This window comes from Scyliorhinus canicula, chromosome 13, assembly GCF_902713615.1.
Source record: "Scyliorhinus canicula chromosome 13, sScyCan1.1, whole genome shotgun sequence".
In the NCBI taxonomy this organism is placed as follows: domain Eukaryota; kingdom Metazoa; phylum Chordata; class Chondrichthyes; order Carcharhiniformes; family Scyliorhinidae; genus Scyliorhinus; species Scyliorhinus canicula.
In genome coordinates this window covers 18,725,614-18,749,013 of record NC_052158.1, presented here as the reverse complement: position 1 = coordinate 18,749,013, position 23,400 = coordinate 18,725,614, and the positions used below count along the sequence as shown (strand labels likewise).

At 48.9% G+C, this 23,400-nt stretch overlaps 1 protein-coding gene and 1 long non-coding RNA gene across 4 annotated transcripts in view; one reads left to right on the top strand and one right to left on the bottom strand.

The window, feature by feature from the left end:
• LOC119976183 overlaps positions 1-23,400 on the top strand; it is a 63,088-nt gene that overhangs the window by 3,998 nt on the left and 35,690 nt on the right. The gene's annotated exons all lie outside the window — the stretch shown is intronic.
• Positions 12,204-23,400, bottom strand: part of LOC119976182 (contactin-6-like) — a 49,028-nt gene continuing 37,831 nt past the window's right edge. For both annotated transcript variants that reach the window (XM_038816464.1, XM_038816467.1), the window contains 2 exons: positions 18,746-18,825; positions 12,204-12,745 (listed from right to left, as the gene is read on the bottom strand). In XM_038816464.1, the coding sequence (XP_038672392.1) occupies positions 12,710-12,745; positions 18,746-18,825 (116 nt within the window). In that variant the 3' untranslated portion in view covers positions 12,204-12,709. The remainder of the gene's footprint in view (positions 12,746-18,745; positions 18,826-23,400) is intronic.

The window sequence follows — 23,400 nt, the reverse complement described above, 5'->3', positions numbered from 1 at the left end:
TCACTGTCTGTGGAGTTTGCACATTCTCCCCGTGTTTGCGTGGGTTTAGCCCCCACAACCCAAAGATGTGCAAGGTAGGTGGATTGGCCACGCTAAATTCCCCCTTAATTGGAAAAATTTGAAAAAAAGTAGTGGCCGAGTTAAGAATTTATGTGTTTATGTAGCCCCATTTTAATTGATTAGTGATCATAGATCATAGCATTTACAGTGCAGAAGGAGGCCATTCGGCCCATCAAGTCTGCACCGGCTCTTGGAAAGAGCACCCTATCCAGGGTCCACACCTCCCCATAATCCAGTAACCCCATCCAACACTAAGGGCAATTTAGCATTGCCAATCCACCTAACCTGCACATCTTTGGACTGTGGGAGGAAACCGGAGCACCCGGAGGAAACCCACGCACACACGGGGAGAATGTGCAGACTCCGCACAGACAGCGACCCAAGCCGGCAATCAAACCTGGGACCCTGGAGCTGTGAAGCAATTGTGCTATCCACAATGCTACTGTGCTGCCCTTTTTTGATCCAATTAACAAGATAACCCAGCAGATAAGCTTTGGTCTCTAACAAGATGAATGATAGTTTATTTAAGGTCTGGAGCTGACATTCATTCTGTCGCATTTTCTGTTGGCTGCAGTGAGAGACAGGGATAAAGGGAGGGAAGGAGGGAGGGAGGGAGGTGGATGCCTCCAAGGGGTATGGCTGGTGGGAGGGCACTGTCACGAACCATGCTGAAGGTACCTGCGAGGGTATCCCAACTTGAAACACCAGTTTTGTTTTGGAATGGTGTGAGAAGTCACATGAAACCCCAGTGAGAATAACCAGCCCAGTCATTATTAAGGACTATTTATTAATATAAAGAAAACACATGAACAGGACAAAGACAATTAAATATATGAATAACTAAATATCGAGTTTATGTAGAATGTATCCCTTGTTCTAAAAAATTTTTTAAAATCCTGCAACTCCTTAAGACTTACCCTTTCTCTAAACAACATCCAAATTAAATAAATGTATAAGTCAAATCCAGCTTATAGTCACTACACAATACAAGGCTCAATACAGTCTGGGAAACATATTCTCCTGGTCCAGTGAAGATATTTAAACTGTAGTTATAAAGTTATCTTCATGGCCTTGGCTCTAAGCCTTCAATGTAAAAACTGGCCTCTTAGACTGTTGGATGGAAACTGGCCTGTCTGCTTCTGAGGGTGCTGGCAATTATATAATTTTCCCCCTTTGATTCTTCATTCTGTGCATTTGGCTGTCTGCCTCTCTCAAACTTGACTCTAGAAATCAGCATATGTATATTTCCACTGATCTCCAGTCATGGAGGTAAGCTGTTTCTACCTGATACTGTCTAGATGGCTGATAATCTCATTACTAGGAAAGTCACATCTCATCATGCCTTTTGAATGCTGGTTACTGCAGCCGCTAGACAGATTTATACCGGTTGCTGGGCAGATCTCATCCTATCATTCCTTGTTAAATTTGCCTTACTGCCATTACGAGGCAGATCCATGAAGGCAGTCAACTTGCGAATCCAAACCTCTAACCTTCTGGTCATGGCTGACAAAGGAGCATTTGGTTAGTCTTTTTATGATGCCAAGGCAATGGTCTCTCTATAGACTCTCGTGGGTAGTGGAGGCAAACAGGACGGTCCCGGAGAGTGGCTTTTCACACGGCTCACATCATCCTGGCCAAAGAGCAGAATCTCCATAGACCGTCATGTATGAATGGAAAGAAGAACCATCTCTGGTCCTCCAGGATGTCCTTCACCTGAAAGGGCTGGGGTAGGGATGCCATGTCCAAAGATGTGCAGGTTAGGTGGATTGGCCATGATAAATTGCCCTTAGTGTTGGGTGGAGTTACTGGGTTATGGGGATAGGGTGGAGGTGTTGACCTTGGGTAGGGTGCTCTTTCCAAGAGCTGGTGCAGACTCGATGGGCCGAATGGCCTCCTTCTGCACTGTAAATTCTATGATGTCTAGACAGAAGCCAAGCAAAGGGCCTAGCATCGGCCTGCTGGCTTTGAGATGGAGGCAAACACGTAAAGAATATGCTCACTAAATGTATTACTTTAATGCTTTCACACTTCTCTGAGCCATTGAGGGTGTAGGTTCCAAGCAACAATAGGCCTCCTAAAGATGAGGTTCAAATGTTTGGACTGCTCAGGTGCGGCTCTTAACTACTCACCGCAGAGAGTTTCTATTGTGCCCTGCACAGCATAGCATTATAAAGGCTGATGATTTGCCTGAGAGAGACATGGAGGAGCGAGATCTCTCCTCCGATAAAGAAGATGGTGAAGGAGATGGAGCTGACAATGACCAAGATGTCACCAAACCATATGCAAAGGCCACTGCAGGGGAACGATGTGGCAGACAGCTAAACAAATCTAACAGCTACCACATTGCAGGCAGTGAAAGCTGCTGACACATTCCAAATGGTTGGTTTTCTGTCCTCTGCAGATCGGAAGGCCACATTACCTTTATAGTTCTCTATTACATATCCTGGCCCTGGGTTACTGTCCTTGTGGAGTTTGCACATTCTCCCCATGCCTGCCTGGGTTTCACCCCCACAATCCAAAGATGTGCAGGTTAGGTAGATTGGCCGTGTTAAATTGCCCTTCAATTGGAAAAAAAATAATAATTGGGTACTCTAAATTTAAAAAAATTTTTTTTAATGGTTCTCTATTACACCTTGATTTATGAGTGCTGAATTATGTGACACTACCTATCATTGTAGTACAGTGGTTAGCACTGTGGCTTCACAGCGCCAGGGTCCCAGGTTCGATTCCCGGCTGGGTCACTGTGCGGAGTCTGCACGTTCTTCCCGTGTCTGCGGGGGTTTCCTCCGGGTGCTCCGGTTTCCTCCCACTCGTCCCGAAAGACATGCTGTTAGATGAATTGGACGTTCTGAACTCTCCCTCAGTGAACCCGAACAGGAGCCGGAATGTGGCGACTAGGGGCTTTTCACAGTAACTTCATTGCAATGTAAGCCTACTTGTGACACTAAAGATTATTATTATTATCATCTGCCCTGCTGTTGGTTTGATCCATTGCATGTGCCAAATTATGCTAATATTCAGCACCCTGGCGCTAAATGCGCATGTTAATGGGCCGAATGGCCTCCTTCTGCAATGTAAATTCTATGATTAAAACCTCAGGCACCTGGAGTGGAATTGTGATTTTGCCAATGTCCTCATAAAATCCATGAGCAATGCAATTTGGGAACAAATCTAAAATTGCCAGGGATGTAAACCTGGCATCCTCTCCCAAAGAGGGGCTGGTGTGGCAGAGAGCTCTTTCAGGCTGATGTGGCAGGGAGCTCTTTCAGGCTGAACCAAATAGGGAGGAGCAGCAAGAGAACGCCACTTAGCCCCTCAAGGTCTATTCCCCATGCAGATTAATGAGGGAAGATTGTATTCTGTCCCTTGAGATGCATCAAGGTTACTTCGGAGTCCATTCACTGAGAGGGCCTCACCTGCACTAGGGGTTGCTGAGGCGCAACCACTCCGAACCTTCCAATCACATGGACCCCGACAAGTCTCAGGCCGGGATGACCTGAGCATTAGTGTGAGACTGTGATCTGACACTGTGGAGAGCCCAGCCAAGGTAAACTTTCTTCCCGCATGGATCTTGCAGCGGCCTGTGAGACCTGCTGATGCTTCACATGGACAACCTCTCAATCCTCGGCAAGGATCAGCACACAGGCCCATTCTACTCTTTCCCTCGTGCACCAAAACCCTGGTCTTTCAATCGATGTCCAATGAACTTTGATTGCAAACCTTTTCTGTAAGGTGTACTGTCTGCCACTCATGATAAGGAGACAAAGAGGCCACTCAAATCTCTATGTGAGATCTGACAAAGGCGTCAGGCAGCTGAAAACACACCACTTCAATTCTACACTCCACCTCTTGCAGTCAAGACTGTGCCTGTTGCCTCTAAATCTGCTGCCGTCACCTACACATCAGCTCAAAATGACAAATCACCAAGGAAGGCTGTTGACAATTGAACAACCCCACCACAGCTTCCTCCAGTCATGTAAGACAGCTGCTGGTAAGGTTGTGAAATAACTTTCACGAGTACTTTTCCAAGCAAAAAGTGATAAAGTTATTAATTAAATACATCTGCAAAGATTAAAATGCAGAAAAAGGAACAAGATGCTTAAAGATGAGATTTCAAATTAGTTGCTCGAGTTTGATCTTTCCAAAGTGAAGGGATTGAAATTTGAGGTTCGGATTAGCAACGTCTTGCAATTGACCAGTCAGTGTCTTTTTAGCTGGACTCAGAAAGCAGAACAGATTCTAATTGAGTAAGGCATTTGTGACCCTTTTAAAAAAACATTTAGAGTACCCAATTCAGTTTTTCCAATTTAGGGGAATTTAGCGTGGCCAATTCACCTACCCTGCACATCTTTTGGATTGTGGATTGGATTTGATTGGATTGGATTTGTTTGTTGTCACGTGTACCGAGGTACAGTGAAAAGTATTTTTCTGCAAGCAGCTCAACAGGTCATTCAGTACATGGAAGAAAAGGGAATTAAACAAAATTCAAGAAAATACATGAGAATACATAATAGGGCAACACAAGATATACAATGTAACTACATAAGCATTGGCATCGGATGAAGCATACAGGGTGTAGTGTTAATGAGGTCAGTCAATAAGAGGGTCATTTAGGAGTCTGGTGACAGTGGAGAAGAAGCTGTTTTTGAGTCTGTTCGTGCGTGTTCTCAGACTTCTGAATCTCCTGCCCGATGGAAGAAGTTGGAAAAGTGAGTAAGCCGGGTGGGAGGGATCCTTGATTATGCTGCCCGCTTTCCCCCGGCAGCGGGAGGTGTAGATGGAGTCCATGGATGGGAGGCAGGTTTGTGTGATGGACTGGGCGGTATTCATGACTCTCTGAAGTTCCTTGCGGTCCTGGGACGAGCAGTTGCCATACCAGGCTGTGATGCAGCCCGATAGGATGCTTTCTATTGTGCATCTGTAAAAGTTGGTAAGGGTTAATGTGGACAGTCCGAATTTCCTTAGTTTCCTGAGGAAGTATAGGCGCTGTTGTGCTTAGTGATAGCATCGACGTGAGTGGACCAGGACAGATTTTTGGTGATGTGCACCCCTAGGAATTTGAAACTGCTAACTATCTCCACCTCGGCCCCGTTGATGCTGACAGGGGTGTGTACAGTACTTTGCTTCCTGAAGTCGAAGACCAGCTCTTTAGTTTTGCTGGCATTGAGGGAGAGATTGTTGTTGTTACACCACTCCACTAGGTTCTCTATCTCCCTCCTGTATTCGGACTCGTCGTTATTCGAGATCCGGCCCACTATGGTCGTATCGTCAGCAAACTTGTAGATGTAGTTGGAACCAAGTTTTTCCACGCAGTCGTGTGTGTACAGGGAGTAGAGTAGGGGGCTAAGTATGCAGCCTTGCGGGGCACCGGTATTGAGGACTATTGTGGAGGAGGTGTTGGTGTTCATTCTTACTGACTGTGGTCTGTTGGTCAGAAAGTCAAGGATCCAGTTGCAGAGTGGAGAGCCAAGTGGAGGCGAAACCTACGCATGCACGGGGAGAATGTGCAACCTCCACACGGACGGTGACCCAGAGCCAGGATCGAACCTGGGACCTCGGCGCCGTGAGGCAATTTGTGACTCTTGGTTGCTGGTTTCAGTACAATATGTTTTGATGAGGTTTGACTGGCTCTACGAGAGAGTGGGTGGAATTCAGCACAAATATTTCTAAGTGTGTTCGCCGGTGGGAAATGAGCTGCAATTTCCACCGGGTGGATCGGCATTTTCTAGATTGCATCCACCCAAACATAGGAATTTTAACGGAGCGAGGGGTGATTTGCGCCATGCGACCCGAAGAAGCTAACAAGGCCGGACCCTCAGAGATCAGGCTGCACTTTTTAAAAAAATAAATGTTTTTTAATGTGTTTTTGAACAAAGTATATTTACCGTTATGTACATAGAATAAGATATATATATATATATATATATATACATAGAAGAGAAGGGAACACGCACAAAAAACAAAACAAAAAATTTGAATAAAATAACTGGTAGGGTATTAAGCACTAGCTCAACAGCAACAACTCTGTACAATTGGCAATATTATTTTTATCACATAAGTAGGCAACTGTTTGTGGGGCGGGGGAACTGGGGATACATTTGGGTGCCGGAGAAACAATTACAGAGGGCAATACGCAAATGGATCTGGTGTTGGTGTTGTCGTTTAATTCTCCCGGACGGTTTTCACTGCCGTTGTCGTCTCAAGTTCACCTCCGCTTCAGCCGTTCGTCCCGTCTTTCGCCCGTATTTTCCTTGCTCTGCTTCTGTAGATGGACCCGACCCCCCCCCCCCCCCCCCCCCCCCGCCCCCGTCTATCCTCCCTCCCCCGCTTTGGCTACTTTCCCCTGATTCTTGGCTACCTGCTTGTTCGTTGGCCACAATCTAGTCCCGGAACAAATGGGTGAATGGCAGGGTGCACTTTTTAAAGGGCACCTCAATCTCAGTACAACATTAAAGCCCCACCCGTCCACCCCACTCCCTGGCCAGGCCCCCCCTCCCCCGATTGAGCGACACCCAACTATGGATTCGCCAACGGTTCCCCCATCAGACCCCACCCCTTGGTTGGCACTGCCTCCTGGCTGTGGCAACCTGGCACTGTAGCCTGGTACCCTGGCTGTGGCAAGTTGACAGTGCTCCTGGTACAGTGGCTGTGGAAACCTGGCACTGCCAGGGTGCCAGGGGTAACACTTGGACAGAACAACTGGCCTTTCTAGGAAGGACTTCAGAACAGAGGAAACACCAGCAGAAAAAAACTGCGGTTAGAAATAACACTTCAGAACAAAGAAAAATCATCTATGAGAAAACTAAGTTAGAAACAACACCTGCTCAGGAGCAGCACGGTGGCACAGTGGTTAGCACTGCTGCCTCACGGCACCAAGGTCCCAGGTTCAATCCCGGCTCTGGGTCACTGTCCGTGTGAAGTTTGCACATTCCCCCCGTGTTTGCATGGATTTCGCCCCCAGAACCTAAAGATGTGCAGGGTAGGTGGATTGGCTATGCTAAAATGTCCCTTACTTGGAAAAAATGAATTGGGCACTCTAAAATTTAAAGAAAAATAGCACCTGCTCAAGTGAGGAAGCACTTCAGAGAATGGACCATGAAGTGCTACAAAAACAAAGCTAATCCCACCTTTGAAATAGCCTGGGCCTGTCAATCATTGTGTATTGGAATTGGAATTGAATGTAAACAATGCAGTTAAAAGCTTTTAATTTTCACAGTAAGTCCAGAGGCTTGATAAAGTTAAAGCGGAATGAGATTGAATGTGAAAAATGCACTTCAAAGGTTTCCAACACATCAAAGGGAAGACTTTTACTTTCATCTCATTAAAAGACAGATCTTTTAACTTGACATGCTGGGAGAGAATTTAAAGATTTTCAAGGCTACAGAAGGAAAACTTGCCACATGGCCTCCATCTTGGGAAAGACCCCTGACCGGAACCCCTCCAGTCCAGCCCAAACAACCCCCTCTGACCCTCACCTTTCCTGAAGGACCTCCCTTGGCACCTTGGTAAGTATAGCAAGGGTACTCATCCACTTGCTCCCCTCCTCCCCCAAGTCCCCTGGAAACTGATCCTCACTTTTAGAGGCCAGTAGTGATTCACACCTGGGTCAATTCCTGCAGAGTGGGGGTAGGGGGGAGGGAGGGAGGGGGTCGCTCATTCAATTTTAACCTCGTTAATGAGATTTAAATTAATGCAAAGAGTTGTGATCAGATTCTCGCTCGTTCTGGTCGAGACCCTGATCACGCCAGCTGGAATGGTTCGGGAGAATGAGAGTCTGGCTTTCCCTGGCACAAATCATGTTTTGGGGCTTTCCCGCAATTCTGCCTAAGTGCGGGCTCAACGAAGGTGGAAAATCGACCCTAGTGTTTAGTTGTACTTTTTACACTATTTACAAAAACCTCATGGCGACTACATTGCTCTTTGGACACAGACGTCTGTGTCTTTCTCTCCCAGTGAGTACCTTTCAACTGTTGTCTATGGAGCCTGTATCATTGTCCTTGCTGTGAACCATCAATGTCTTGCAACGGCTGCGGAAGGGGTCAGTGACTGTTAACAGCTGCAGACATTGTGAGTGGCTCACTGTCTCCTACCAAGGTACATATTCATTTTATCCTTTGTTGTTGTAAAGTTGAGCAGTCCCGTGGGTTACCAATCTGTGCTCTCAGCTTCTTAACTATAGCCTCCAGCCCTGGCACCATGTTCTGATGAGGTTTCACTTACGCTGTGTGACATGGAGATGGCCAGTATTTAGTTTTCGTTGAACTATTTCCTTGCACTATTTACATCCAAGATCTCGTGGCAAATACATTGCTCGCTGGGCACAGACTGTGCCTTGCTCCCTTGAAACCTTTTTGTCATTTGTGGCAGTTGAATACAACAGAGCTTGCTAGTTAATTTCAGGGAGCATTTAAGAGTCAACCATATTTCTGGGGGTCTGGAGTCACATGTCAGCAAGACTAGATAAGGACGGCATGTTTTCTTCCCTGAAGGGCAGTGAACCAGATGGGTTTTTACAACAATCACCATTGTTTTTTTTAAAATAATTTTAATTGAAATTTTTACAAAATACAAAATTTAAACATTTTAACTCTATTAACATACAACCGCGGTAACACCCCATGAACAATACCCCCCCCCCCCAGCTTCAAGAGCAACTTCAAACAAAAGGAAAGAACAAAAACAAAGAAAAAGCAAAAAGAAAAAAACAAAAAAGAGAGAGATAGCACCCTCCACAAACCCATGTGTACAGTTCTCCCTCCCCCCCAATCCTTACCCCCCCCCCCCCCCCCGGGTTGCTGCTGCTGCTGCTATCAACCTATTTCCCTACCTTTCCGCCAGGAAGTCCAGAAAAGGCTGCCACCGCCTAAAGAACCCCTGTACTGATCCCCTCAGGGCAAATTTCACGCTCTCCAATTTGATGAACCCCACCATATCATTGATCCAGGACTCCATGCTTGGGGGCCTCGCATCCTTCCATTGGAGCAAGATCCTCCGCCGGGCTACTAGGGACGAAAAGGCCAGAACACCGGCCTCTATCGCCTCCTGCACTCCCGGCTCCACTGCAACCCCAAAAATTGCGAGTCCCCAGCTTGGCTCGACCCTGGATCCCACCACCCTCGACACCGTCCTTGCTATCCCCTTCCAAAACTCCCCCAACGCTGGGCACGCCCAAAACATATGGGCGTGGTTCGCTGGGCTCCCCGAGCACCTAGCACACCTGTCCCCCGAAAAAACTGCTCATCCTCGACCCAGTCGTGTGGGCCCTATGCAGCACCTTGAACCGTATGAGGCTAAGCCTCGCACAAGAAGAGAAGGAATTCACTCTCTCTAGGGCAGGGGTGGGCAAACTACGGCCCGCGGGCCGCATGCGGCCCGCCAAAGGTATTTCTGCGGCCCACCAAGTCATTAAAAAAAAATAATTTTTTTTTTTAAGGTTAATGGGGGGGGGGGGGCTGTTCGGTTATTTACTGGTATAGGGTGGATACATTGACTTGAGTAGGGTGATCATTGCTCGGCACAACATTGAGGGCCGAAGGGCCTGTTCTGTGCTGTACTGTTCTATGTTCTATATGAGGCGCCCAGAATCATAACCGGGTGAAGTAATTATTTTACTTAATATACTATGCGGCCCTTTGTGAATTGTGAATTTCTGAATGTGGCCCTTGCACGGAAAAGTTTGCCCACCCCTGCTCTAGGGCATCTGCCCACGTCCCCTCCTCAATCTCCTCACCCAGCTCCTCTTCCCATTTACCCTTCAGTTCCTCCACCGAGGCCTCGTCTACCTCCTGCATTGCCCGGTATATGTCCGAAATCCTCCCTCCTCCGACCCACACCCCCGAGAGCACCCTGTCCCGTACCCCACGTGGGGGCAACAAGGGGAACCCCTCCATCTGCCGCCTGGCAAACGCCCTAACCTGCATGTACCAAAACATGTTCCCCGGGGGGAGCCCAAACTTCCCCTCTAACTCCCCCAAGCTTGCGATCCTCTCCTCCACAAACTGGTCCCTCAACCTCCTAACCCCTGCCCCGCGCCACAACGGCCGCGCCCAAATTGCTGCGCCAAAACGTACCTAACCCACCTTCAGGGACTCCAGCAGCTCCAACTTCAGCTCCTGGAAGCAGCGCAGCAGAATCGTCTGCTACTCCTGGACCCACTTCCTCAGCTCCTCAAAGCTTTCGCCGGCCGCCATTTTGTTTTCCTGCCCCCCGATTTTTCCTGGGTGTTTTTGTCGATCTTCTCTCTGCCCCACTCCTGGTCCAGACCATGGGACCGCTGGGGCGACTCCTGGCCTCTTTCCCCCGTCGGGATTTGCCTCCTCAGCTCCGTTGGGGGCCCTGAAAAAAGCCCCGAAGTCCGTCAATCGCGGGAGCTGCCGAATGTGCGGCTCAACTGCGCATTGCTGCCACCGGAAGTCAACAATCACCATTGTTGATGGTCATCGTTAGATGATGAATTCCAGATGCTTTATTGAATTTAAATTTCATCATCTGCTGTGGTGGGATTCAAACCAGGGTCTGTTTTGGAATTTACAGTGCAGAAGGAGGCCATTCGACCCATCGAGTCTGCACCGGCTCTTGGAAAGAGCACCCTACCCAAGGTTAACACCGCCACCCTATCCCCATAACCCCACCCAACACTAAGGGCAATTTTGGACACTAAGGGCAATTTATCCAGGGCCAACCCACCTAACCTGCACATCTTTGGACTGTGGGAGGAAACCGGAGCACCCGGAGGAAACCCACGCACACACGGGGAGGATGTGCAGACTCCGCACAGACAGTGACCCAAGCCGGAATCGAACCTGGGACCCTGGAGCTGTGAAGCGGTTGTGCGATCCACAATGCTACCGTACTGCCAGAGCATTTCCTGGGTCTCCGGATTACTAGTCTGGGTCACTGTGGCCTAAAGTGCAATTCATGCAGCTCCATCCGAACCTCCCTGCTCTTATATTCTATGCCTCGGCTAATAAAGGCAAGTATCCCATATGCCTTCTTGACCACCTTATCCACCTGTCCTGTTGGCTTCAGAGATCTTTGGACATGCACCTCAAGGTCCCCCATTGGTCCTCTGTACTTCCTATCGTCCTGCCATTCATTATGCATTCCCTTGCCTTGTTAGTCCTCCAAAAATGCATCACCTCACACTTTTCAGGGTGAAATTTAATTTGCCACTGTTGTTCTCATCTGAACAGCCGGTCGATATCGTCCTGTAATCTAAGGCTTTCCTCCTCGCTATTTACCATGTCACTAGTTTTTGTGTCATCTACGAATATACTGATGATACCGCTCACATTCCAGACTAGATCATTAATGCACACTACAAACAGCAAGGGATCCAGTATTGACCCTGCAGTACACCACTGGACAGTCTTCCAATCACAAAGAACAACCTTCGACCACCACCCTCTGCCTCCTGCCACTAACCAAAGTCACACTGTGCAATTGACCCCAGTCTCTCCCCCCCCCCCCCCCCCCCCCCCCCCCCCCCCGCTGTCCGTGCTCCTGGGGCGACTTCCTGGACAAAAGGTGGAAGCCCCGTTTTATGCTAATCAATGCTTGTTGGAGCACGAAATGGCACCGGGACAGCTGGAGTCGGTAGGGACCTGTTCCCCACCAATACTCCACAGGCCCCCGCCATCCTGAAAATCCAGGCCTTTGCCTCCTGGAGCCAATAGAGATGGTACCAATATCAAGATTCTAACTAGATGTTATGTTATTCTCTTAGCCTGAATAAAGATTGTAGACTTCCAGTTAACTTCATTCAGTGGGTTCTGTTTCCAGAGCTTAACTAGATATAATACAGCCAAGAGGTATGTCCAGTGAAGCTAAGGTGACAGCTGCCTATGCTGAGCTGTCTCTGTCTGCTGCTGCTCCCTAGCCCTGTGCTTCTGAAAGAGGCGGATCCTCCCTTGGGCTGGACCCTTTATACCCGTCTCTGATGTTGCCCCTCTAGTGATGCTGTGGCTGTTACATCTGTCTGTAGTCCCTGGTGTATGTACAGATCACTACAGATGTGTTGAAACCTATTCTTTGTGTCTAAAATTAAAGGCTCACGGAGACTGAAATAGCGAAGTACCATTTCTGCTAGTGGTCTATGGTGTTTCCCGTTGCCATGGAGAAGGAGATAGGATAGGCAAAGCCAGTTTGGATCAAGTTACAGGCTGCCATTAAAAACCTAGGAATATCACAGACAGAGACAGTTAGTTACATTGGAATGGTTCAGCTTGACAAGTGTAGGGCCAGGAGCATTGCAGCCATCAGGAACACGTATGTACATAATTTCTAAACCGCTAAGCACGGATGCAGTGAGGTTCAACACTTGTACTAAGGCACCCACAGTTCTTGCAGGAAAGTTTAAAAGCAGAAGTTGGAGGGTTGCTTAACCAAAAGCTAATGATTGGATCCCTGCATACTCTTGGAGATTCCGGTCTTGAGTGACTGTGTAGAGAATTGCACGTTCTCCCCGTGTCTGCGTGGGTTTCCTCCGGGTGCTCCGGTTTGCTCCCACAGTCCAAAGCAGTGCAGGTTGGGTGGATTGGCCAAGCTAAATTGTCGCTTAGTGTCCGAAGATATGCTGGCGACAAGTCGGAAAATCACTGCCGTTGTGTCCATTTTAAGAGGGCTGAAATTATTCAGGTTCAGGCTTAGATTACGGATCTAGATTCGGGATTTGCAGACCTTCCTCCTGAAATAAAATAAGCGCATTTGTTATACTCAGTGACCAAATATTCAGAAACAAATGCGAGAGCGAGAGAGCGAATCAGAGCGGGGGAGGTTGAGAAGAATGGTTTCAGGGATGAGAACCTTCAGATATGAGGATAGATTGGGAGAGGTTGGGACTGTTCTCCCAGAGAGAAGAAGGCAGAGAGGGGATTTGATCGAGATGGACAGAGTAGATAGGGAGGGACTGTTCCTGCTCGTAAAAGGATTAAGAATGAGAGGGCACAGATTTGAAGTGATTTGCAAAAGAATGGAGTGTGAGAAAAAAATGTTTTGACACAGTGAGTCATTGGGGTCTGGAATGCACCGACTGGGAGTGTGGTGGAGGCAGGTTCAATTGAGGCATTTAAGAGGGTGTTAGATGATTATTGGAATGGTAACAATGTGCAGGGGTATGCGGAAATAGCAGGGGAATGACACTGAGTCATGATGCTCATTCAGAGAGCCGGTGCAGACACGATGGGCCAAATGGCCTCCTTTCGTACCGTAACAATGTGAGTCTGCGAGTGAGAGAGACCGAGGCTGGGATTCCCCATCCATTCACCCTGCCGGGGTTCTCTGGTGCCACTGCAGTGAATGGAGCTTTGGCTGAGCGGCAAAATCTCCATCCTCGTCGGCAGTGGTGACGGGGCGGCCCGGAACAGAGAATGGGAGTGAGTGAGAGAGAGAGAGGGGGACTGGGAGAGTGGGATGGGAAAGGGCAAGAGAGAGACTGGGAGAGAGCGGAGCAGAGGGGGGGTGGTGGCAGAGGGAAGGGTGGAGAGCAGGGGGGGGGTCGGAGGGGAGTGCGAGGGCGGAGGGGGGGCAGAGAGCGGAGGGGAGGGTGGAGTGGGGAGGGGAGGGCGGAGGGCGGAGTGGGGAGGGGAGGGCAGAGGGGAGGGCGCAGTGGTAATTTGTGTGTGGAGCTGGAGGATGTACGTCAGGTTCTAAATGAATACGTTGTGTCAGTGTTCACTTGTGAGAGGGTTGGTGTGGGTATAGAAAACAGGGAGAGGGACTGCAATAAAATTAGAGAGATTAACGTAGACAGCGAAGCGGTTCTGATTGGTCTGGCAGGCTTAAAAGTAGAGAAATCTCCAGGGCCAGGTGAAATGTATCCCAGGCTGTTGAATGAGACAAGGGAGGAAATAACAGGGGTGCTGGCAATAATTTTCAATTCCTCTCTGGCCACAGGAGAGGTGCCGGAGGACTGGAGAATAAACCAGGAAACTATTTGAAGTGATCTACTTGGAGATGACCGTGGTTTTTGATAAGGTCCCACATGGGAGACTGATGGCCAAGTTAAGAGTCCATGAGATCCAAGGAAATTTGGCAAATTGGATCCAAAATTGGCTGAGTGGCAGGAAGCAGTGGGGATGGCCGAGGGGTGTGCTTCTGACTGGGAGCCTGTGTCGAATGGGGTTCCGCAGGGATCAGTGTTGGGACCCTTGCTGTTTGTGGTTTATATAAACGATTTAGACATGAATGTAGGAGGGTTGATCAGTAAGTTTGCGGACGATACAAAAATTTGTGGGGTGCAAATAGTTTGGAGGATAGCCTTTGATTACAGGAGGATACAGACGGGCTGATCAGTGGCAAATGGAATTCAATCTGGATAAGTGTGAAGTGATGTACTTGGGCAGGACAAACAAGGCAAGAGAATACATGATGAACGGTAGGACTCTGGGAGGCACCAAGGATCAGAGGGATCTTGGTGCATGTACACTGGTCCCTTAAGGTAGCAAAGCCGGTGGATACAGTGGTTAAGAAGGCATGTGGTACACTTGCCCTTATTAGCCGAGGCATAGCGTTTAAGAGGGAGGTTATGCCGGAACTGTATAAAATGTTGGTTAGGCCACAGCTGGAGTACTGTTATTTCATAGAATTTACAGTGCAGAAGGAGGCCATTTGGCCCATCGAGTCCGCACCGGCTCCTGGAAAGAGCACTCTACCCAAGATTAACACGTCCACCCTACCCCCATAACCCAGTAACCCCACCCAACACTAAGGGCAATTTTGGACACTAAGGGCAATTTATCATGGCCAATCCACCTAACCTGCACATCTTTGGACTGTGGGAGGAAACCGGAGCACCCGGAGGAAACCCACGCACACACGGGGAGGATGTGCAGACTCCGCACAGACAGTGACCCAAGCTGGAATCGAACCTGGGACGCTGGAGCTGTGAAGCGATTGTGCTATCCACAATGCTACCATGCTGCCCGTAGTACAGGAGGGATGTGATAGCACTGGAATGGGTGCACAGGAGATTTATCAGGATGTTGCCTGGGATGGGGGAGTGTTCGTTATGAAGAGAGATTGGATAGATTTGGATTGTTTTCCTTGGAGCAAAGGAGACTGAGGGGGGACATGATTGAGATGGGTGAAATCATGAGCGGGGTAGACAGGAAGAAACCTTTCCCCTTGGTGGAGGGGTCAATGACCAGGGGTCATCAATTTAAGATAAGGGGCAGGAGGTTTAGAGGGATGTGTGGGAAACCTTTTACCCAGAGGATGATGGGATATATTGGCCTTGGAGGGAATACAACTAAGGTTTACAACAGTGATATCTGAACTGCAGGGGTTAAGTTATGAGGCAAGATTACTCAAATTAGACCTGTTTTTACCAGAATTTAGAAGGTTTTTAAAAAATATAGAGTACCAAATTATTTTTTTCCAATTAAGGGGCGTGGCCAATCCACCGACCTTGCACATCTTTGGGTTGTGGGGATGAGGCCCATGCAAACACGGGGAGAATGTGCAAACTCCACGCGGACCCAGGGCCAGGTGAGGCAACAGTGCTAACCACTGTGTCACTGTGCCGTTCAAGAATTTAGACGCCGATCCGATCAAAGTCTTCAAAATATTAACGGGAAAAAAGAGAGGGGTCGGAATTCTCCAGCCGTTGGCATTCTCCGTTCCACGTCGGCAGCACGCCCCGGCACGCTGGTTTCCTGGTGGCGTGGGGTGGCTTCAACGGGTGATCCAATTGACAAGCACCGGGAGTAGAGAATCCGGGCGCTAGGAAACGGCACGGCCGCTGAGAAACAAGCGGCTAGGGGACCAGAGAAGATAAACTATTTCCACTGGTTGGAGATTCTAAAACTAGGGGGCCTCGTCTAAACATGAGGGCCAGACCATTCAGGGGAGATGTGAGGAAGAACATTCTTCACTCAAAGGGTGGTAGAGGTTTGGAACTCTCTCCCATGAATAGCAGCTGAAGCTGGAACAGTTGTTAATTTAGATATTGGCCAAAGGCAGGTATATGGAGTTTGGTCACAGATCAGCTTTGATCTCATTGAAAGGCAGGACAGGCTCGAGGGGCTGAATGGCCTGCTCCTGTTCCTTTGTTCCTAAATAAAGGCAAACATTCCATTTGCCTTGCCGGTTACCTGCTGAACTTGCACACTAGCATTTTGTGATTTATGCATGGGTTCCCCCCCCCCCCCCCCCCCCCCCAAATCGCACTGTGCTGCAGCTTTCTACAATCTTTCACCATTTAGATGATATTCAGCCCCTTTATTCGTCGACCGAAGAGCATAACGTCACATTTTCCAACGTTATGTTCCATCTGTTTTTGTCACTCACCTAATCTGTCGATAGTCTTCACTCGTCTCTTTGGACGCTATTTAACTAAATGGGAATAAAGTCTCAGAGCGGGCGCGTTTAGGGGCGTTTCCAGGCACTCGCAGGGGCCAGAAACACGATGTTGTAAAACTGCGCTCGTGTTAGATAGGGGGCCCCAGCGGGGAATGCACGGCTGAGGCTGCACGTAGCCCCGTTTTGTGCAGTGAGCAGCATTGCGAGCCGGATCTTCTGAGTGTAGCGAGAGATTAAAATGGAGTCCTGATTGCCACCCCCCCTCAAAGCCCCAACGCTTTGGGGGTCCCCAGTCCCCCCCCTTCCACTTCCCCAACCCATAGCACAGTCCCCCTCCCCTCCAGCCTGATCGCAACCGTGCAAAAAATGCTGGCTTGGCACCTTGGCAGTGCCAACCTTGCACCCTGGCAGTACCCCTGCTGGTAGTGCCACTTGGGCAGTGGTAGGCTGGCACCCATGTAGCACTGCCATGGTATCAGTGTGGCAGTGCCAGGGTGCCTCGGTGGCACCAGACGAGCCAGGGTATCACTCTGCCCAAAGGGCATGCACCTGGGGCCTCCAATCCCCTGGGAGACCCCGTTTCTGGAGACCAGTACTGAACAGCACTCGCCCGAGTTCTCCGAGGCGAAGGATGTACATCCCAGGCCTCGGGCACCTCGGGAATCTGCGCATTAAAGTGAGGTGAGCTGCCTCGTCTCGCTTTGATATGCAGATTTGCTAAAAAGTGATCCCACCCATAATGGGCAGGATTTACATCGCAACGTCTCACGAGATTGCGTTAGATCTCGCAAGGCATGGCGAGCCTGGGAGGTCCCGGCAACAAAGTCACCCAGCGTCTTAACAGCTACGTTGCATCACCGCGTGCGCCTTTCAGGCATAGCGTGGCCGTTCGATCGCATCCAGTATTCAAGATTCGGATCCACCGAGGCCTGTATGACTGAAGCATAATATCCTTACTTTCATGTCCAATCCTCCCGTAATAAAGGATAGTATTTCAGTAGCCTTCTTGATTACATGCTGCACCTGCACACTATCTTCTTGTGCCTCATGCACTACAGCACCTAGATCCCTCTGCACCTCAGAAATTTGCAGTTGTTCTCCATTTAAGTAATGCTCTGCTTTTTTATTCTTCCTGCTGAAGTGAACATCACCCGTTCCCACATTATACTCCACCTGCCAGATTTTTGTCTTCTCACTCAACCTATCGATGTCCATCTGCAAACTCTGCATTTTTCTTCACAACATACTTTCCTACTTATCTTTGTGTTATCTGCAAATTTAGCTACCATGTCTTTGCTCCAAGTCATCAATGAAAATTGTAAAATGTTGAGGCCCCTGCAGGATTCCACTAATCACACCTTTCCAATCAAAGACTCTGTTTTATGCCACCCAGCCAATCTCCAGACTAATATGTCTACACCATGAGCTTTTATTTTTTTTTGCAATAATCTTTGCTGTGACACCTTATCAAACGCTTGCTCGAAATCCAAGTATAGTGGGCGGGATTTACTGACTGTTCAAGCCAGCGGGAAATTCCAGTCCCACGTCAGCACACGGATTTCCCGGGAAATCACATTGACAATGGCGGTGTTGGCAGATCTCGCTGGTGGGCTGCCTCCACCACTGAAAAACACGCGGCGGGGTGGTCGTTAAACCCCACCCAGTATGTCTACAGACTCCAGTCACATGTTAGTCATGCAAACATATGAATTAGGAGCAGGAGGAGGCCACTCAGCCCCTCCACCCTGTTCCGCCATTCAATAAGATAATGCATGATCTGTTTGTAACCTCCATCCCACATTTCTGCCGACCCCCGATAACCTTCAGTCCCTTGTCAATCGAGAATTCACCTAGCTCTGCTATAAAAATATTCAAACACTCTGCTTCTACTGCTTATCAGGGAGAGTCCCAGAGACTCGCGACCCTCTGAGAAAAAAATTATCCTCATCTCTGTCTTGTGGCTCTTGGCCTCGAGTCTCCCAAAAGGGAACAAAGTCCCATAGCGTGCACGTTTAGCCGCGTGTTTCCCGTGCTTGCAGTGCCAAGAAACATGTGGCTGTTCAACGCGACTCGTGTCGTATATGGGGCCTAAATGGATAACATGCGGCCCCATTTTGTACAGTGGGGAGCTATGCTTGCCGGAACTCCCAGGTGCAGCGAGAGATAGGGACACCATTTAAAAATGAAGCCCCCCCTAAAGAATCCCCGACCCCACTGAATGCGCTGTGACAAGAAGGAGAAGAATTTTAAAATTGAGATGTCGCTTGACTGGAAGTCAGTCTGCATCAGTGAGCAAAGAGGTGGCGGGTGAACAGGGCTCGGTGTGAGTCAGGATAGAGGGAGCAGGCTTTGGGGTGATCTCAGGTCTTTTTATCCCAATACTTACAAGATTTAAATGGTCAGAAACTTGCTCACGTGCACCTGCAGTTGTTATTACCATTCCTTGTTCTTTCCTCCGTTTTCTGTCTGTTGGTGCGACACAAAATAAGTTGTAACAATTTACAAATGAGCTGAACATTCTGACAATGGTTCGAGTGCTTCGTTCAGATGTCGTTGGATAGATTTTTCCTGTTGCATTGCTTGGGATTACAGGAATTGTGGCCAGGCAGTAACTTGTGTGCTTGGAATTCCCATTCCACCCCACTGAATTTTCCTCCTGTCGCAAGGTCATGAAGCTGACACATCGGGGTCGCTGGGACTGAAAGTGGGAGACGAGCGGTCTGGCTGGCAGTCAGATCCAGGGGTGGCATGATGCCAGCAGCAGCCAACGATGAGGCTGCCATCCAGTTAAGGACATCAGCCCCAAGAGCTGCTGGCCCAATCAGAGAGCTGGCGGCCCACCACTGGTCAGTGGCTCAATTGGCCAGCCCAGCCAGGCGTCCCAGGTTGCCAACGTTCCCACCGTTGGCAATTTGGCACGGCGGCAGGAAGACTCCCCGTCCTTTCACCGAAGCCTCCCTCCGCCATTTTGACAGCCCTCCCGCTGCGTTGCTGCCGCCTCCCAGCCCATTAACCCAGTCCCCAAAGCAACTCAGAAAACTCAGCCCATTATCCCTGCTCCTCTCTCGAAAGGTGCATCCAAACGTGCTAAGTATATCCAACGCTTCTCTGTTTTCAATTCAGATTTCCAGCATCCGCAATATTCCGCTTTAACTTTCCCTCGTGTTTGCTGCACACTGACGATCCAATAGCTCGAGGGGCGGGAATAAGAAAATTTGCTCCAACTCTTGTTTACTAAGACACTGCCTTAAAATCCCACCATGCAAAGTTTGTATACCAAAGAGCCATTGGCCGCTTATGAAAATCACTGGTCCATTATTTTGGGGGGGGATCTGGGCTTGGCCAGCATTTAATGCTCATCCCGCTTCTATAAACTTTAAATTTAGAATGCCCAATTCATTTTTCCAATTAAGGGGCAATTTAGCGTGGCCAGTTCCTGCACATCTTTGGGTTGTGGGGGCGAAACCCAGGTAGACACGGGGAGAATGTGCAAACTCTACACGGACAGGGACCCAGAGGCCGGGATCGAACCTGGGACCTCGGCGCCGTGAGGCAGCAGTGCTAACCACTGTGCCACCGACTGCCCTTTAATGCTCATCCCTAATTGCCCTTGCGGTGGTGGTGAGCTGCCAACTTGAACAGCTGCACTGAACTGTAATATAAGGAATAATATAAATGTAAGCTTCCCGGTGTGATAATGTGTGGCCGTTAGTCTTACCATTTTACTTCCCAGTCACTCCCACAGTTCACATCTATAGAGTTATCACCAGGTGATTTATCCTAAAATAACCCCCTTGCCCCACCTGCAACTTCCATATCCTGATATCTTATCTTGTGGCTCATTCTCACCGCCGACCTCTACCCCCACCCCTTGCTAATTGGCACACATTCTATCAACAAACTTACTGACAATCAAAGCCGTAACAAAAGCTTGAATGTAATGCAAGTAAAGCATCCTCAGGTACTGCACAGAGCATTAGGAAACAAATTTGACCTCTCTGTCCTGCTGGACAATATTAGGTCAGGCAGCTCAAGGCACAAACACCAACGGTGGAACAACTAAAATCAAGGATATAAAAGAGGCTAGAATTGGAGCAGCTCAGATATCTTGGAGGGCTGTGGAGTTGGTGACTACAGAGTTTTTAAAAAATTGATTTATGGGGCGTGGGTGTCACTCACTCGCCCAGCTTTTATTGTCCATCCCAATTATCCTCGAGAACATGGTGGTGAGTTGCCTTCTTGAACCACTGCAGTCCCGGTGATGTAGGGACACCCACAGTGTTGTTAGGTTGGGATTTTGACCCAACAGTAAAGAAATAACAATATATTGTCAGGCTGGGATGGTGAGAGGCTTGCAGGGGAATTTCTAGGTGATGGTGTTGCCGTGTGCCAGCTGCCCAAGTCCATTTGGGTAGTAGCAGTCCTGGGTATGGAAGGTGCTGCCTAAGGAGCCTTGGCGAGTTCCCGCAGTGGATCTTGTAGATCAGGGGTGGGCAAACTTTTCCGTGCAAGGGCCGCATTCAGAAATTCACAATTCACAAAGGGCCGCATAGTATATTAAGTAAAATAATTACTTCACCCGGTTATGATTCTGGGCGCCTCATATAGAACATAGAACAGTACAGCACAGAACAGGCCCTTCGGCCCTCGACGTTGTGCCAAGCAATGATCACCCTACTCAAGTCAACGTATCCACCCTATACTAGTAAGTAACCCAACAGCCCCCCCACCCATTAACCTTTTAAAAAAAAAAATTTAAAAAAAAAAAAATTTTAAAAAAAAAATTTTTTTTTTTTTTTAAATGACTTGGTGGGCCGCAGAAATACCTTTGGCAAGCCGCATGCGGCCCGCGGGCCGTAGTTTGCCCACCCCTGTTGTAGATGGTACACACAGCTGCTGTTAGTGGTGGAGGGAGTGAATGTTTGTGGAAGGGGGAGCAATCAAATGGGCTGTTTTGTCCTGGACGGTGTCGAGCTTCTCGAGTGTTGTTGCAGCTACACTCATTGGGCAAGTGGGGAGTGTTCTATCACACCCCTGATTTGTGCCTTGTAGATGGTGAATAGGCTTTGGGGAGTCAGGAGGTGAGTTAACCGCGGTAGGATTCCTAATCCAGTAATCCCCCTTTATAACGCGGGTGTTGGGGTCCAAGACAGCCACCCGCGTTGCATCCGAGCCGCGGATATCCACGATGGGGGTTTTAAATTTATTTAAAAATCTATGCTAGCGCTTCCCATTGAGAGTCTACTGGGGGGCGGGGGGAGAGGTCAGACCCCCATAGACTCTCAATGGGAAGCGCTAGCTTAGATTTTTAAATAAATTTAAAACCCCCATCGTGGATCTAATTAAAACAGTGTCAATTTCAGCGGCCGGAGAGGGAAGCTGCTCTCTCACTGAAACAATCAGCTGGCCGCTGAAATTGACACTGCCCGCTGCTCTCTCCCTCCAATCCAACGTTTAAGTTTTAATGTTTCTGATTGGAGGGAGAGAGCAGCAGGCAGTGTCAATTTCAGCGGCCGGCTGATTGTTTCAGTGAGAGAGCAGCTTCCCTCTCCGGATCAAAGTGAGCCGGCCGCTGAAATTGACACAACTGACAGTTGGGGTCCATAAGCCCCCCGCGGTATATCGCGAACCGCGGTATTGCGGAGCGCGGTATAACGGGGGACTACTGTATCTCAACTGCTCTTGTAATGCCAGTTTTAATATGGCTAGCCCAGTTCAGTTTCTGGTCAATGGTAACCCCCAGGATGTTAACAGTGCGGGATTCCGTGATGGTAATGCCATTGAATGACTGGAGTGATGGTTGGATTCTTTGTTGTTGCAGATGGTCATTGCCTGGCACTTGTATGGTGAGAATTTTACTTGTGACTTGTCAACACAAAACCTGGGTATTGTCCAGTTCTTGCTGCATTTGTACATGGACTACTTCAGTATCTGTGGAATTGCAAATGGTGCTGAACATTGTGCAATCATCAAAGAATATCTCTATTTCTGACCTTAAGATGGAAGGAAGGTCATTGATGAAGCAGTTGAAGATGGTTGGGCCCAGGACATTTCCCTGAGGAACTTTGACCTCCAACCAACACAATCACCTTCCTTTGCGGCAGGTATTACCCACGCCATTGGAACGTTTTCCCCCTGACTCCAGTTTAGCTCGGGTTCCTTGATGCCATCCTCAGTCAAGGCCTTGATGTCAAGGGCAGTCACTCTCACCTCACCTCTGGAGTTCAACTCTTTCTTTTTTCAGAAGAGTACCCAATTCATTTTTTCCAATTAAGGGGCAATTTATTGTGGCCAATCCACCTAACCTGCACACCTTTGGGTTGTGGGGACGAAACCCACGCAAACACGGGGACAATGAGCAAACTCCACACGGACAGTGATCCAGAGCCGGGATCGAACCTGGGACCTCGGTGCCGTGAGGCTGCAGTGCTAACCCACTGCGCCACCGTGCCGCCCGGAGTTCAGCTCTTTTGTACATGTTTGAATAAAGGCTGCAGAGGTCAGGGACTGAGTGACCCAGGCACAGCCCATACTGAACGCTCGATAGCACTGTTGATGACCCCTTCCATCACTTTACTGATGATCAAGAGTAGACTGATGGGCGGTAATTGGCTGGGTTGGATTTATCCTGATTTTTGCGCACAGGGCACTCCTGGGCAACTTTCCACATTGCTGGGTAGATGCCAGTGTTGTAGTGGTACTGGGGCAGCTTGGTTAGGGTTGCAGCAAATTCTGGAGCACAAGTCTTCAGTACAATTGCCGGAATATTGTCAGAGCCCGTGGCCTTTGCAGTATCCAGTACCTTCAGCCGTTTCTTCATAACACATAGGGTGAATCGAATTGGCTGAAGACTGACATCTGTGATGCTGCAGACCTCTGGAGGAGACCGAGATGGATCATTCACTCAGCACTCCTGGCAGAATATTGCACTGATGGGCTGGGCTCCTCCATCATTGAGAATGGGGATATTTGTGGAGCCTCCTCCTCCTCCAGTCAGTTGTTCAACAGTCCAGCACCATTCACAGCTGGATGTGGCAGGCA